At 37.1% G+C, this 17,889-nt stretch overlaps 1 protein-coding gene across 1 annotated transcript in view; it reads left to right on the top strand.

Moving 5' to 3' along the window:
* Positions 1–17,889, top strand: part of CFAP70 (cilia and flagella associated protein 70) — a 123,922-nt gene that overhangs the window by 65,995 nt on the left and 40,038 nt on the right. Inside the window, exons 14-20 of the mRNA XM_046027864.1 lie at positions 254–314; positions 644–838; positions 2,329–2,460; positions 7,973–8,098; positions 13,787–13,920; positions 14,042–14,157; positions 14,356–14,583. Of these exons, the coding sequence (XP_045883820.1) occupies positions 254–314; positions 644–838; positions 2,329–2,460; positions 7,973–8,098; positions 13,787–13,920; positions 14,042–14,157; positions 14,356–14,583 (992 nt within the window). The remainder of the gene's footprint in view (positions 1–253; positions 315–643; positions 839–2,328; positions 2,461–7,972; positions 8,099–13,786; positions 13,921–14,041; positions 14,158–14,355; positions 14,584–17,889) is intronic.

Here is a 17,889-nt window from a genome sequence, read left to right as displayed (position 1 = left end):
AGAGCTGAAATTAGCCAAAAGTACAGCTTTGCTGATTTCTAAGTAGCTGGCTTCTTTCCCGTTGAATCCATAGCCATATACTGTTCTGTGTTTCACATCTAGGCTTTTACATGAGAGAATTATAATGCTCAAGCATGATGTGGAAACAAAACTTATATCTCTCCCGTACAGGCCCTTTGGAAGTAGGAATAAGAGAACATAAATCTGCAGATAATAAAGTTTGGTTTTGTTTTTATCATTTTTTTCGGTACAGGGTCAAGGAAATGATTCCTCCCAGGCCGCCTCTTACCCGTCGGACAGGAGGAGCTCAGAAGGCAAGTGCCAAAGCCATGGTGAAACTATAAGTAATAAAGTGTTGAGTGCACCAATTTGAAAATAAGGCATGAATTCTTCAGTATGTTTTCTAGAAGGGGTGAAAAATTGTAGCTTCACATATTTCTCTTCCTGGTTCTGTTTGTGACCAGTGACATACAATGAATAATGAATAGTGTTTCCTCTTTGGCTGGTAGTCTCTGAGCTGAAAAGTAAAGGGCAATTTATACCTAAAGCATTATTGAATGTAAAATCCAATCCAGTTTCAGAATTCTATTATATATCTTGATCTCTTTGAGGCCTCTTTACCAGATATTTTGTATTTTGCTAGGCAGTGAGTGACTACCACATGCAGATCAAGAATATTTCTAGAGCTATTCTGGATGAGTATCATAGGATGTTTGGAAAACAGGTGGCCAAACTGGGGAGTAACATGGATAGTGAAACCATGGAGGAGCAGAAGTGCCTGCTCAGCTATGAACTTAACTGCTCTGGAAAATACTTCGCTTTCAAAGAACAGCTCAAGGTAAATATTCATTTAATTGTTCAGTGGATTTTTATGAGGCATCTTCTCTACATTCCTAATTCTTAGTTTTTCTCTGGTCATGTTCAGCTATGCTTCCACCATTCTCGCTGTTGGTGCCAAGAGTTATGTTCCATCTGATAGAACATGAGAAGCTCCACTTGTGCAAAGCCCTGGTGTTAAGTCTTTCCTTGACGCTAGGCCAGATTTTGAGCCAGGTTTCATATTGCTGTGGCAGGTAGAAACTCTGTACCTGGTACTGATTCCATGACTAATTCTCGGTCTCCCATTACCTACCTTTCATAGTCCACAGAATCACTAAGATTTGAGAAATATTACTTAGTAATAATCTTCTGCATCATAATGGTTAACATTTATTGAGCATTTGCAGTACACCAGACAAATTTTTAAATGCTTTGTATTTTACTAATTTAATCCTAACAACAACCCTATGAAGTAGATAGTCTTCATTTTACAGTTGGAGAAATGCAATATTAATTGGTTAAGTAATTTCCCCAAGAGCATAGAACTAGTAAAGGGTAAAGATGAGAATCAAATTCAGGCAGCCTTCTTGCTCCAGAATTCACATTCTTAACTGCTATTCTGGATTGCCTCTCTGTGCACATTTATCATGTGTCCTGTACTGTACTTAACAGATACAAAGAAAGCACATGGAAGTAATAAGGTGAAAAACAACTGATGCCCATGGAGGCGAGCAGTTCTTCTCAGTAGGTGGCATATTCACAACTTAGTTTGATTCCTGGTTCTACCATTACTAGCTGAATGGTCAAATGACTTTACCTTTCTAAGCTTTAATTACTTTGTGTAATGATGAGGAATAATACTAATACTATCATGTGGGGTCATTATGAGAATTAAATAATATGATGCATGGAAAGTGCTTAGTACAAAACCTGGCAATAATGTTAGCCGGGGGGGGGAGTGGGGGGACTGTCATGGCTACAGCAAAATGTTATTTGTACAGCATTTTAAGTTTTATCACCTACTTGTTATCTTTCTTTGGCTTCTCAGTCATCTTCTGAGTAAGGTAATGAGACCAGAAGTACACATCCATATAACAAATGAGGAAAATGAGGTAGTAACTTCAATTTTTGAGGTTGTACAGTGGCAGAATTAGAAGTAGAATTCCATTCTCTAGACTGTGAAATCACACCTTTTCCTCTTGTATCATGTGGTCACCATGAGAGAGGTAATACATAAACCTAATACTGAGTTCTTCTTTAGCTTTATGGCTCTCTTCATATGATATGTGTTCTGCATTAACGGTAGTAGAGATGACATCAAGAAAAGAAGTCATGCAGAGTATGCTGACTGAGGGAAAATCAGAGACCTGACATTCTAGTAGTTACCAAGGGAGAAATCAATTACTTTCTGGAGTTCTGATGAGCCTTAGACCAGGGCTCAAGGGAGGCCTGTGTTGTCAGTGTGGTGCTGGACTCTTTAATCGAATGGATGATCTATGTCTCTTATAGCATGCTGTAGTAAAGATTGTGAGAGAGAAGTATTTGAAGACAACGCCATTTGAAAGCCAGGAGGAACTACAAATGTTTATTAGTGAGCTTTATGTGTTCTTGGTGGATCAGATGCATGTGGCCTTAAACCAGGTAGGTGCTCAAGAATTAAGAGCCCTGGGGCACCTGGGTGGCTCAGTTGGTTAAAGCCTCTGCCTTTGGCTCAGGTCATGATCTCAGGGTCCTGGGATCGAGCCCCGCATCGGGTTCTCTGCTCGGCAGGGAGCCTGCTTCCCCCCTCTCTCTCTGCCTGCCTCTCTGCCTACTTGTGATCTCTGTCTGCCAAATGAATAAAATCTTAAAAAAAAAAAAGAATTAAGAGCCCTTCTTTTTCTCCATAGGACATCAGAGTCTCTGAATGATTCCTTCCTTGCTTGCTTCCTTTCTTCATTCAGCAAACATTTATGAGGTGTCTACTCTGTTGCACTGACAAAGATGAATAAGAAACTGCCTAAATTATAAAACTAGTTTTTGGGAGAATGAGGGAGAATAATCCAACTTCCTGGCATAATAACTTTCATAACTGTCGTAAATGTGATGGATAAAAGAAATATATAAAATCAGCTAATAAAATTATAAAACAAAAATCATCATTTTATTCATTCTGTGAGTGTGTACAATTTTCAGTTTGCTCTCCATGATTGGCAATCAAAACTAAGAAACATTATGAGCTTTCAGATATTTTACTTCAATGACAATGATACTTCAAACATGCCTTTTCTTTCTTTCTTTCTTTTTTTTTTTTTTTTTTTTGAGAGGTGGGTGAGTAGGGCAGAAAGAGAGGGAGAGAGAGAGAGACTCCCAAGCAGGCTCCCTGCCCATTGCGAAGCCCCACACAGAACTTGATCTCACAACCCTGAGATGATGACCTGAGCCTAAATCCAGGGTTGCATGCTTAACCCACTGAGCCACCCATGTGCCCCCAAACGTGCCTTTTCTATTTGACTGTTAGCCTACTCTTCTCCCATTTGTCTCTTTCTATCTATATTTGCACAGCTTGCATATTGTCTTCATTTGCTCATTTTTAAATGTATATAATTGTGGTTTATTTGAAAACAATGACGAAAATCAAAGTCTTTTTGTCCCCTTGGTTGTCTCAAAGCAGCCATGGTTCCTCAAACCTTCTGTTTGTTTTTCCCTTTACTGTCACCATTACTTTTTCTTTCACCTTGTCTAGCCTTTCTGGAGGGGGAAGGTGAGGAGTGTCTGATATCCTAGGATTAAGAAAATAATTCTACCTTGAGCACAGATGATTTAGTAAATTGCCTTGAGAGTTGAGCATGAGATAGTAATTACTGTTGCCTTGTGCTGTCAAGGAATCCCTGTCTAGTAGAGAAGAGAGACATCAAATACAAATAAGTGCTGTAGGTGAGATAAGTGCAGTGATATGGACATATCCATGGGAGAGCAAGTTAGGGGACGCCTAAAGAGTGGTCAACTTCACCCTGAGAAAGGTGTCAGGAAAGGATTCACAGAAGAGCTGTGCCTTGAGCTTGAAGGCTAAAAATTTTCCAGGTGGATGTTTCAGAGCATTTAAGTCATAGGGAACATCACAAAAGCTTGGAAGATTGGAAGTGTGTGGCATATACAGAGACTGCATATCATTTAGGAATGGAGGTTGAAGTGGTTAAGGGACATAGAAGTAGGAGTTGAAGCCAGGGATCAGTTCCTAGTAGGGGGATTGAGAATGTGGATGGAAGCCTTATATGCTACACAAAGAAGTCTTGACTTTTTCCCTTATTAGCATTTGGAAGCAATAAATTTAATTACATTGTAAGTAGAATAATATGATCAGATCTACATTTTATGAAAACCACTCTGATGGCAGTATGTCATATGGGTTAGATGTGATGAAACTGGTAGTGTTAACCAGTTATTATTTGGTAATAAAGGGGTCAAAGATTCTTAAGTTTAAGGCTCAATGATGGGGTAGCTTATAGTACCATTAACTAGAACAGGAAATACAACACAAGTGAATTTGGTAGGAGGCAGGTGATTGTTGAAATCACTTTTAAACATTGGTTCTTGTGGGGTTTTTCTCAAGAGAGAGATCTGAGCTGGAGAGAAGATTTGGGGAACCATGAGTATATACAGGCATTACTTGGAGATATTGACAGTTTGGTTCCAGACCACCACAATAAAGCAAATATCACAATAAAGCAAGTCAAATGAATTTTTTGGTTTCCCAGTGCATATAAATATTTACACTATGCTGGAGACTATTATGTATGCAATAGCATTATGTCTAGAAAAACAATGTACGTATCTTCGTTAAAAAATACTGTATTGCTAAAAAATCCTAACCATCATCTGAGTTTTCAGTGAATTCTAACCACAGATCACAGATCACTGTAACAAATATAGTTAACAATGAAAAAGCTTGAATTATTGTGACAATTACCCAAATGTGACACAGAGTCACAAAGTGAGCAAATGCTATTAGAAAATGGCACAATAGGGGCGCCTGGGTGGCTCAGTGGGTTAAAGCCTCTGCCTTTCGCTCAGGTCATGATCCCAGGGTCCTGGGATCGAGCCCCGCATCGGGCTCTCTGCTTGGCAGGGAGCCTGCTTCCTCCTCTCTCTCTCTCTCTGCCTGCCTCGCTCCCTACTTGTGATCTCTGTCTGTCAAATAAATAAATAAAATCTTTAAAAAAAAAAAAAAGAAAATGGCACAATAGACTTGCTTGACACAGAGTTACCACAAATCTTCAATTTGTAAAAAAAAAAAACAAACAAAAAAATGCAAAAGACCAAAAAAACCAGTATCTGTGAAGTGCAACAAAAGATATGCCTTAGATACTAGTTAAAATATGATCATAAATGAAGCTGCTGAGAAAAACATGAGTCGAGAGAGAAGTGAGCTGTCAGTGGAACCCTATCAAACAGCAGCATTTAAGGGATGGATGAGTAAAAGAATTAATGGAAGGAGGGGCACCTGGGTGGCTCAGTCATGATCCCAGAGTCCTGGGATTGAGCCCCGCATCAGGCTCCCTGCTCAGCGGGAAGCCTGCCTCTCCCTCTCCCACTCCCCCTGCTTGTGTTCCCTCTCTTGCTGTGTCTCTCTCTGTCAAGTAAGTAAATAAAAATCTTTAATTTAAAAAAAAGAATTAATGGAAGGAGATAAGTGAATTTTTAAAAAGGTAAAAGCCAGAAGACAGTGGTATCACAGAAGCTACGGGGAGATAATTTTAAGAAGAAAAAGTAGTCAACAATGTCAAATATTCCTAGGAGTTCATGGGGAGCGAGAATTGGAACAAGGTCATCAAAAGGTATAAACTTCAAATTACAAGGTAAACTAGTACTAGTGATGTAATGTACAGCATGATGACTAATGCTAACACTGTTGTATGATATATGTGAAAGTTAAGGGAGTAAATCTTAAGAGTTCATATCACAAGAAAAAAATTTTCTTTTTTTCTTTTTCTTTTTATTATGTCCATTTGAGATGATGGATACTAACTAAACTTATTGTGGTAATTATTTTATAGGACGTGTCTGTCAAACCATTATGCTCTATGCCTTAAACTTACACAGTGATGTATATCAATTATATCTCAATAAACTGGGGGGAAAAAGAAAAACAAAATTTGAAAAGTTTTTATTGAATCTGAAAATAAAGAGGTTATTAACTTTCACATAGCAATATCAGTGAGCTAATGGAGTAGATTCAGATTATAATGAACTGTGGAGTAAATGAGTGATTAAGAAGCAGGTAAATATAAATTCAAGAAGTTGGAAGATGAAAGGAAGGGAGGGGAAAGTAGTAGCTAGAAATTATAGAGATTTTCTTTTTAAGCTAGAGATGTCTTTAGCATACTCATAGGTTTGGGAAAAGGAGTTAGCAGATGGGAAGAAACTGAAAATAGAAGGAAAGAGAGAATAATTGATGGCAAAGCCCAGGGTATATACAGGTGGGAAAGGATCAAGAACAGAGAAGGATGTGATGCTTCTTCCTCAGACTGAAAGGAAGGATATACAATGGATACAGAAATAAACTCTCTCAGTGCGGAGTTCATTAGCTGAGGAATTTCTGGCCTAATGATTTCCATTTCCTCTGTGAAATAATGTCTTTGCGGACAATGAAGGGAATAACATTTGAATAAAAAGCATGAAGAAAGAGAAGAAAATTTAGGTACTACATCATAGCATTATGGAATTTGTTGTTGAACAAGGACAACTACATAGATTGCAGAGAGTCTGAAAGGCCTTCAGCTAAGGCTGAATGCCAAAGAATCTGTGGCAGCCCAGATATTTCTTTGTGTATGCAGTTTTCCTCAGGACCTGTTAGCAGCTCTTGTCTAAGACTTAAGAAGTCAGATAGTAGGGTTGTTTTAATTGGGAGTCTTCAGACCAAGTGCAGAAGAAAGACAAGGATGCCTGGGACCTGAGTGTGCTGGCGAGAGAGTAGTATGAGTGGATGATCATGAGGTCCAAGCTTACCCACTTGGGAAAGATAGGCATATTGGAAATTATGGAAATAAAGTCAAAGCGCAGTTTTCAGGGGATTAAGTGACAAAAGGACTGAAGACTTGTAACATAGATTCTGGGAGTGGGATATTAGAGGTAGAGTATTTCTGGTTTGCAATGAAGTGTGTTGCTGGAGGGATTTGGAGGTCAAGATCATCAAAGTTAAAAATAACAAAGAACAGCCTTCTTCCATGATCAGGAACTTTCTTTGGCCCATCTCAAATTTAGCTTTACTCTCTACATCCCTTAGTTACCCTACTTGTTAATGTCACTGATAATATTTTTACTTCTTTTTTTTTTAAGATTTTATTTATTTATTTGACAGAGATCACAAGTAGGCAGAGAGGCAGGCAGAGAGAGAGAGAGAGAGAGAGAGGAGGAAGCTCTCTGCTTGGCAGAGAGCCCAATGTGGGGCTCGATCCCAGGACCCTGGATCATGACTAGAGCCGAAGGCAGAGACCTTAACCCACTGAACCACCCACTGCCCCAATATTTTTACTTGTAATTAAAGAATTTGGGGAGGTCTGCCTTGACAATATCTTCTGATCCAGGAGATTACTTACTATACCAGAACTGCTTTCCTGGGTGGGTATATGGAGCATAATATTTTGGGGAGTTTTCTCCTACATTCTGACTATTTCTAAAATGTTTCCTTTCTGGGATATGCTTACATATCTCACTAAAAGTACAGAAGCAACTTCCAAAGCGTCACCCTTCATCTCCTGTTTTTTCAATGTTTGAAGACTAGCTAGTGTTTGCCAACCTTTTTCATGTAATGGCACCTAAAAATGATAATATTTTTCATGTACACTAGAGAAAATGTAAGAAGCTGTTTGAGGTCAAAGGAGGCTTACTTAGAGATTTTTTGACTGCCCTGAGGGTTGAGGAGAATAGTTCTGCCCAAATTAATTTTTACTCAACTCTATGAGCTTAGCTTGTTGGTATTCAGACACCTGAGCTTCTCTTTCACCCTTGATATTTCTCTCTTGGTTCACTCTCACTCTCTTACTATATTGACAAGACTGTAAGAAACCCTAATATCATTTTCAGCCTTATAACTGGGGTCTCACGTCTAGTTTATTCTTATAAGACTCTCTACTTGTAATTGTTTTGTTTTCTTTAACATCTCGATGACAAGACCATGCCAGATGATATCCAAGGTGCTGTTTCAACCATCTATACAAGCAGCGAACAGCTTCGACTCTTTGCATTTGAAGCAGAAGTCAATGAGAACTTTGAAATGGCAGCAGTGTATTATGAAGAGGTAATTAAATGTCTTGCCAGTGGTAATTGTTACTATTATTTGTATAATATGGGTATAACAAATAGTTTTTAATTATTTAAAACCCAACAGGACTGATGAAAAGATAGACACATAAATCAATAAAATAGAACCTAAAAATAGATCCACACAAATAAGGACATTATATTTTTGACAGAGGTGTAAGGAAATCAATAGAGAAAAGACAGTCTTTTTAAAAAAATGGTATTAGAACTATTGGTCATCCATATGCAAAAAAATAAACTTTGACTAAAAAACAACAACAACAAAAAAAAACACTTTGACTTAAGCCTCAAACATTGTATAAAAAAATCAATTTAAGAGGCACCTTGGTGGGGCACCTGGGTGGCTTAGTGGGTTAAAGCCTCTGCCTTCAGCTTGGGTCACGATTCCAGGCTTCTGGGATAGAGCCCCGAATTGGGCTCTCTGCTTGGCGGGGAACCTGCTTCTTCCTCTCTCTCTCTCTCTCTCTGCCTGCCTCTCTGCCTACTTGTGATCTCTGTCTGTCAAATAAATAAATAAAATCTTAAAAAAAGAAAAAAAAAAGGCACCCTTGGTGGCTCAGGTGGTTGAGCATCCAATTCTTGCTCTCAGTCAGGTCTTGATCTCAGTGTCATGAATTCAAGCCCACCACTGGGCTCCAGGCTGGGTGTGGAGCCTACTATAAAAAAAATCAACTTAAAATGAACCATAGATCTGAATGTAAAACATAAAACTATGAAAATTTTAGAAAAAACAAAGGAGAAATTCTTCATGACCTGGAGTTTAGGACATGATGCAAAAGCATGATCCATAAAAGAAAAATAGGATAAATGGAACTTCATCAAAATTAAAATGTGTGCTTTGTAAAAGATAGTATTAAGAGAAAGAAAAGAAAGGTAGATATTAGGAAAAACATCTGCAAAACATATATCTGACAAAGGATTTGTATCCAGAATATTAAGAACTCCCAAAATTCAACAGTAGAAAAATGATTAAATAAAAATGGGCAAAAGATTTAAAAAGATATTTCTTTTTTTTAAATTTTTTATTTATTTCTTATTTTTTTATAAACATATAATGTATTTTTATCCCCAGGGGTACAGGTCTGTGAATCGCCAGGTTTACACACTTCACAGCACTCTCCATAGCACATACCCTCCCCAATGTCTATAACCCCCCTCCCCCTCTCCGGAACCCCCCTCCCCCCAGCAACCCTCAGTTTGTTTTGTGAGAAATAAGAGTCACTTATGGTTTGTCTGAAAAGATATTTCACTAAAGAGGACATAAATATGATAAATAAGAACATGAAAAGATGTTCAACATCACTAGCCATTAGGGAATGCAAATTCAAATCACAATAAGGTGCCACTACAATACATTAGAATAACTAAATGAAAAATGGTGACAATAAGAGGTGCTGGTGGGGATACAAAACAACTGAAACCCTCACACTTTGCTGGAGGAAATGCGTAATGATAAAGCAACCCTGGAAAATAGTTTGACAATTTCTACTCCTGGGTATTTACCTTAAAAAAGTATAATCTTAGTGGTATTCCCATGCATTTTGGCCATTTGTAGATCTTCAGAGAAATGTCTATTTAAATCCTTTGCCCACTTTTCAGTCACTTTTGTTTAATTTTTGTTGTTGAGTTTTAGTAGTTCTTTACATATTCTGAATATTCTTACCAGTTACAGGTATATGATTTGCAAATATTTTCTCCTGTTCTGTGAATTACCTCTCTACTCCGTTGAGTTTCTTTTGATGTACAAAAGTTTTTTTTAAAGGTTTTTGATGAAGTCCAATTTGTCTTTTTTTTCTTTTGTTAACTGTGCCTTTGGTATCATATCCAAGAAATCATTGTGATATCCAGAGTCATGTTACAGTTTTAGGTCCTACATCTAGGTCTTTGATCTATTTTGAGTTATTTTTTGTATATGGCACTAAGTAGGGGTCCAACTTCATTTTTTACATGTAGATGTGGATACCCAGATTTCCTAGCACCATTTGCTGAAAAGATTCTCCTTATATATTGAATGGTCTTGGCCTCTTTTTCAAAAATCATTTGACCATATATGTGAGGGCTCTCTATTCTATTCCATTGTTTTATATGTTTATCTTGATGCTAGCACCACACAGATTACTATAACTTTTTAAGTTTTGAAACCCGGTATCTGTTTTTATGCCAGTACCATGCTGTCTTGGTGATCACAGCTTTGTAGTAAAGCTTGAAGTCAGGCAACATGATGCCCCCAGTTTTGTTTTTCTTGTTCAACATTTCCTTAGCAATTCAGGGTCTCTTCTGATTCCATACAAATTTTAGGATTGTTTGCTCTAGCTCTTTGAAAAATACCGGTGGAATTTTGATCAGAATGGCATTAAAAGTATAGATTGCTCTAGGAGGTATAGACATTTTAACAATGTTTATTCTTCCAATCCATGAGCATGGAATGGTCTTCCATCTTTTTGTGCCTTCTTTAATTTCTTTCATGAGTGTTCTGTCGTTCCTCCAGTACAGATCCTTTACCTCTTTGGTTAGGTTTATTTCCAGATATCTTATGGTTCTTGGTGCTATAGTAAATGGAATCAATTCTCTAATTTCCCTTTCTGTGTTTTCATTGTTAGTGTATAAGAAAGCAACTGATTTCTGTACATTGACTTTGTATCCTGCCACATTACTGAATTGCTGTATGAGTTCTAGTAGTTTGGGGGTAGAGTCTTTTGGGTTTTCCGTATAAAGTATCATGTCATCTGCAAAGAGAGAGTTTGACTCCTTCATTTCCAGTTTGGATACCTTTAATTTCTCTTTGTTGTCTGATTGCTGTTGCTATAACTTCTAATATTATGTTGAACAAGAGTGGTGAGAGTAGGCATCCTTGTCATGTTCCTGCTGTCAACGGGAAGGCTGTGAGCTTTTCCCTATTGAGGATGATAATTTGCTGTGGGTTTTTCATAGATAGATTTTATGAAGTTCAGGAATGTTCCCTCTATCCCTATAATTTGAAGGTTTTAATCAGGAACAGATGTTGGATTTTGTCAAATGCTTTTTCTGAATTAATTGAGAGGACCATGTGGTTCTTCTCTCTTCTCTTATTGATTTGTTCTATCACATTGATTGATTTGTGAATGTTGAACCATCCTTGCAACCCAAGGATGAATCCCACCTGGTCATGGCGGATCATCTTTTTAATGTGCTGTTGGATCATCTTTTTTTTTTTTTTTAAAGATTTTATTTTATTTATTTGACAGAGAGAGAGATTACAAGTAGGCAGAGAGGCAGGCAGAGAGAGAGGAGGAAGCAGGCTCCCTGCAGAGCAGAGAGCCCGATGCGGGGCTCTATCCCAGGACCCTGAGATCATGACCTGAGCCGAAGGCAGCGGCTTAATCCACTGAGCCACTCATGCGCCCCTTGGATCATCTTTTTAATGTGCTGTTGGAGCCTATTTGCTAGGATCTTGTTGAGAATCGTACCATCCATACTTATCAGTGATATTGGTCTGAAATTCTCCTTTTTGGTGAGGTCTTTGCTTGGTTTGGGGATCAGGGTAATGCTGGCTTCATAAAAAGAGTCTGGAAATTTTCCTTCTGCTTCAATTTTTTGAAACAGCTTCAGGAGAATAGGTGTTATTTCTTCTTTGAAAGTTTGGTAGAATTCCCCAGGGAATCCATCAGGTCCTGGGCTCTTATTTTTTGGGAGACTTTTGATCACTGCTGCTATCTCGTTACTTGATATCGGTCTATTCGGGTTGTCAATTTCTTCCTGGTACAATTTTGGAAGTTTATAGTTTTTCAGGAATGCATCCATTTTATCTAGGTTGCTTAACTTATTGGCATGTAACTGTTGATAATAATTTCTGATGATTGTTTCTATTTCCTTGGTGTTAGTTGTGATCTCTCCCTTTTCATTCATAATTTTATTAATTTGGGCCTTCTCTCTTTTCTTCTGGATTAGTTTGGCCAATGGTTTATCGATCTTATTGATTCTTTCAAAAAACCAGCTTCTAGTTTCATTGATGCGTTCTACTGTATCTCTACTTTCTATCTTACTGATCTCTGCTCTAATCTTGAATATTTCCCTTCTTGTGTGTGGAGTTGACTTAATTTGTTGTTGATTCTCCAGTTCTTTGAGGTGTAAAGACAGCTCGTGTATTCTGGATTTTTCCATTTTTTTTTTAAGGGAGGCTTGGATGGCTATGTATTTCCCCCTTAGGACCGCCTTTGCTGTATCCCATAGGTTTTGGACCAAAGTGTCTTCATTCTCATTGGTTTCCATGAATTGTTTAAGTTCTTTGATTTCCTGGTTGATCCAAGCATTCTTAAGCAAGGTGGTGGTTCACTTCCAGGTGTTTGAATTCCTTCCAAACCCTTCCTTGTGGTTGAGCTCCAGTTTCAAAGCATTGTGATCTGAGAATATGCAGGGAATAATCTCAGTCTTTTGGTATCAGTTGAGCCCTGATTTGTGATCCAGTATGTGGTCTATTCTGGAGAAGGTTCCACGTACACTCGAGAAGAATGAGTATTCTGTTGTTTTAGGGTGGAATGTTCTGTATATATCTATGAGGTCCATCTGGTCCAATGTGTCATTCAATGCTCTTGTTTCTTTATTGATTTTCTGCTTGGATGATCTGTCTATTACTGAGAGTGGCATGTTAAGATCTCCTACTATTAATGTATTCATATCAATATGACTCTTTATCTTTATTAACAGTTTTCTTATATAATTGGCTGCTCCCATATTGGGGCAAAAATATTTACAATTGTTAGATATTCTTGGTGGATTTAAGAATTATGTGGTGTCCTTCTGTATCTCTGACTAGTCTTTAGTTTAAAATCTAATTTATCTGATATGAGAATCACTACCCCAACCTTCTTTTGAGGCTCATTGGCATGAAAGATGCTTCTCCATCCCTTCACTTTCAGTCTGGATGTATCCTTAGGTTCAAAATGGGTCTCTTGTAGACAACATATGGATGGGTCCTGTCGTTTTATCCAATCTGCAACCCTGTGTCGTGTTATGGGCACATTTAAGCCAAGTATGAGTTCTCCAGTTTTGTTCTTTTTCAAGATTGTTTTGGCTATTCAGGGTCCCTTGAGAATCCATGTAAATTTTAGAGTGTTTTTCCTATTGCTACAAAAATTATTGAGATTTTGATAGAGATTGTATTGAATCTGTAAATTGCTTTGGGCAGTATTGACATTTTAATAATATTAAGTCTTTCAATCCATATACATGAGATGTGTTTCCATTTGTTTATGTCATCTTTAATTTCTTTTAACAATGTTTTATAGTTTTTACTCATTATGAGATGCTTTTTTTTACATATTTGTACTTAAACTTATATTTGCCATCTCAAGACCATGACAGAATTATTATATGTGGATCTTTAAAATGAACTATAAAATGAATCTATGTTCCTAAGTAATTAGAGGAGTTTATGGTGACCATAACATCGACACTAAGAAGCAATGACTTGAAGATTTAATTTAAAAATTATTCCAATAAGTATTTATTCACCACATACTATGAGCCAGAATAGTATCTGTGCTAGATATTCAGAATTCAGTGGTAAATTTTAAAAATATGACAGTTTCTGCTTTCATACAACTTAGAGTATTTATGGTTTTGTGGGCATAAAAAATATGACATAGTATTACAATAACTTTGGTCCTCCTGGTGCTTCATGTGATAGAGGTTGGTCCGTGAGCCCCAGAACCTGGAACACTGGCTGGACTATGGTGCCTTCTGCCTCCTAACTGAGGACAACATCAAAGCACAGGAGTGTTTTCGGAAAGCCCTTTCCCTCAACCAGAATCATATCCAAAGGTATGTGTGGAAGGGAGATGAAGAATGAGTAGGAGCACATAAGCTTCTATATGAAATTGTCTTGGTTCCATGACTGTGACATGGGACCATGTTGTGAATCACGTTGGTGGTCTCTTCTCAGCTTGTTGCTGTGTGGTGTCCTGGCTGTCCTTATGGAGAAGTATGAGCAGGCAGAAATTTTCTTTGAGGATGCTACTTGCTTGGAACCTACTAATGTTGTAGCCTGGACTTTACTTGGTATGGTATTTTCCTGTGATATGAATGTGTTTTCTTCCATTATAAGATTCTCCCTTTATCTTTTCATTCTTTAATGGCTCATCATATAGTTCTTAAACTTTGGTAAAATTAGGAAAATAGAAGTGAAATGTTGCAGTTCTTCGGTTTCTGATGGTGGAAAAACCAGTCACATTTATTTCAACATCTTTCTTTCTTTAGGTTTGTACTATGAAATTCAAAACAATGATATTCGAATGGAAATGGCATTTCATGAAGGCTTCAAACAACTTCAGGCACGAACGCTTCAGGCACAATTAATAAAGCAGAGGAGCACTGGTCCTTTTGAGTACACTGGAGAAGGAGGGAAATTAGAAGAACACAGTTTAGGTCCTTGGGGAATCACTAATGGTTCTTCTGCAACAGCAATGAAGGCGGAAACCCCAGCAGGTAGGACCGGGAAATGGAGATGATGAATGACTATTGAAACAATCACTGGCCTTTTGAATAGGGCCTGGCACATAGTAGGTAGTAAATAATTGTCAAATGAGTCAGTAGATGGAGTTTTGAGTTATCCCAGGGATACCAGGAAAGATACCTCATTCATATGATTGGGTGTCTGCAGCTATTGTTGCCATTCAGGTTTTTTAATCTTAGAGAATTTACTGTTTCTGTGTTCCAATAAGAGTGGTATGATTGTAACAGAGTAAGTTTCTTTCATTTTCCCCTCACTTTCTTTTCCAACACTCTCAATCCCTCTCTTGTGATTCTTTTTCTTTATCTAAGATTTATTTATTTATTTGAGAGAGAGAGAGCGAGAATATGAGCAGGAGGGGCAGAGAGAAAAGGAGAGAGAATCTCAAGCAGACTCCACACTGGGCATGGAGCTGGATCTGGGGCTTGATCTTAGGACCTGAGATCATGACCTTAGCAGAAACCAAGAGTCCGACGCTTAACTGACTATACTGCTCAGGCACCACCACTTCTCTTGTGATTCTTAAGTTTATTTATTTATACACATGTGTGCATGCACACATGTGCACACACACACACTCTCCCTTTTTTCCCTGTTCTTATCATTCTCCTTTCCTCCATTTTAGGAAATTGATCATTCTAATCTGTTTAATATGTGTTTTTGTTTATGTGTTTCTTGTATATGTTATTTTGTTTATGTGTTATTGCATATTATCATTTGTGTGCATTTGTTTTTAACAGTTTGAAGTATAATTGACATTTCATAAACTGCACATATTTAACACATACAAATTGATATGTTTGACATCTGAACACAACCATGAAAACATCACCCCATCAAGTTAATAAACATATCCAAAATCTCCTAAACTCTCCTTGTGCCCATTTGAATCTCTTTCTCTGGCTTCCATTTTCAGACAACTCCCAGGCATCTCTCTGTCACCATCAATTAGTTTGCATGTCTAAAATTTTAGAATTCTAGAAAATTTCCACCATTTTCTAGAACTTCTAGAATTAAATAGGATCACATAGTATCTTCTCTTTTTTCACCAAGCATGACTGTTTTGAGTATCAAACATGCTGTTGTCTATATTAGTAGTTCATCTCTTTTTATTGCTAAATAGTATCCCATTATATGAAGATACCACAATGTATTTATCTATTCACCTGTTGATAGATATTTGGGGTGTTTCTAATTTGGGACTACTAAAATAAAGCTGCTATGGATATTTGTCTACAAGTATTTTTATGGATATACACTTTCATTTCTTCTGGATAAAATATTTAGGAGTTGAATTGCTGGGACCATGAGTTATTTAGCAGTATGCTTTTAATTTTCTATTTTAAAAAATTATTTAAATTCAATTTATTAACATAGTATACTATGAGTTTCAGAGGTAGAGTTCATTCATTCATCAGTCTTCACTTGATCTTAGCCAAAAGGCCGAGAAGCGATCATTCATCAGTCTTATATAACATCCAGTGCTTATTACATCACATGCCCTCCTTAATGTCCATCACCCAGTTACCCCATCCTCCTACCACTGCCCCTCCAACAACCCTCAGTTTGTTTCCCATGATTAAGAGCATCTTATGGTTTGTCTCCCTCTCTGATTTTGTCTTGTTTTACTTTTCCCTCCCTTCCCCTATGCTCCTCTGTTTTGTTTCTTAAATACCACATATAAGTGAAATCATATAATTGTCTTTCTCTGATTGACTTATTTTGCTTAGCGTAATATCCTCTAGTTCTATCCACATCATTGCAAATGGCAAGATTTCTTTTTTTTTTGATGGCTGAGTAATATTCCAGGGTGTGTGTGTGTGTGTCTGTTCATCTGTTGATGGACATTTGGGCTCTTTCCATAGTTTGGCTATTGTGGGCATTGCTGCTATAAACATTGGGGTGCAGATGCCTCTTTGGATCAAGGATCATTACATTTGTATCTTTGGGTTAAATACCTAGTAGTGCAATTGCTCAGTCATCGGGTAACTCTATTTTCAACTTTTTGAGGAACCTCCTACTGTTTTCCAGAGTGGCTGTACCAGCTTGCATTCCTACTAACAGTGTGAGTTCCCCTTTCTCTGCATCCTTGTCAACATCTGTTGTTTCCTGACTTAATTTTATATGCTTTTAATTTTCTAAGTATATGGGGATTTTTCCAGACATCTTTTTAAAAAAATATTTTATTTATTTTTTTGAGGGAAAGAGAGAGAGAGCACACAAACAGGGGGAGGAACAGAGGCAGAGACTAAAAAAGAAGCAGACGCCCCACTGAGCAGGGAGTCTGATGTGGGGCTCGATCCCAGGACCTTGGGATCATGACCTGAGCTGAAGGCAGACACTTAACCAATTTAATTTCACTGTGGCTAGAAAAAACACTTTGTATGATTTGAATCCATTTAAATTTACTTTGACTTGTTCTATGGTCCAGGGTGTGATCTTCTTTTTAAAAATTTCGTTTTATTTTTTCAGTGTTCCAAGATTCCTTGTTGATCTATCTTGATAAATATTCCATATTCACTTGAAAGGAACGTGTATTTTGCTGCTGTTGAGTGTCCTGTGGAATTTTAGTTAGGTCAAATTAGTTGATTATATGTTCAACTCTCCTATATCCTTTGTAATTTTATGTCTTTGAAGTTTTGTTTGAATAATTCTTCTTGCCTCAAGTCACATTTCTTCTAACTCTATAATCTTCATTTTATGTTTAAGTTTATTTGGATTCCATCTTTGAAAATGATGCTAAGTAGCATCCAGTTCTATTTTTCTTCATTATAGGGATCTAGTTTTCTCAAAATTATCTATTAAACAACTGTCTTTTCTGTTTTAATTCAAGGTATATGTCTCTAAGCTTTTTAATATGTCTACTGGTCTGATCTTAAAATATGGTATTCTTTTTATTGCTGTAGTGTTGTAATATGCCTTAATATCTGGTATGTCCGTTTCTTCCATTTACTTGCCTTTTTATACCTGACTTACCTATTCATGGACCTTTATTTAACTATATAGATTTTATAGTGTCTATCAAGTACATAAACAATTCAGTTGAAATTTTTATTTGGACCCTATTGAACTTATAAATTATTTTAGGGATGATTAACATCTTTGTTCTTAAATTCTATTCTATCCAAGTATATGGAAGGCCTTTCCATATCCTCAGATCATCTTCTGTGTCCTTTATCAAAGTTTTAACATTTTTTGCAATGAGTCTGTTTAAGTAGTTAATAAGAACTTAATAGATACCATTGCTACCATAAAGTATCTTATTTTAATTATACTTTCTC

Source organism: Meles meles, chromosome 13 (assembly GCF_922984935.1).
Source record: "Meles meles chromosome 13, mMelMel3.1 paternal haplotype, whole genome shotgun sequence".
Taxonomy (NCBI): Eukaryota; Metazoa; Chordata; class Mammalia; order Carnivora; family Mustelidae; genus Meles; species Meles meles.
Note: the sequence above shows the minus strand (reverse complement) of the source record. Positions and strands in the feature narration are given on the sequence as shown.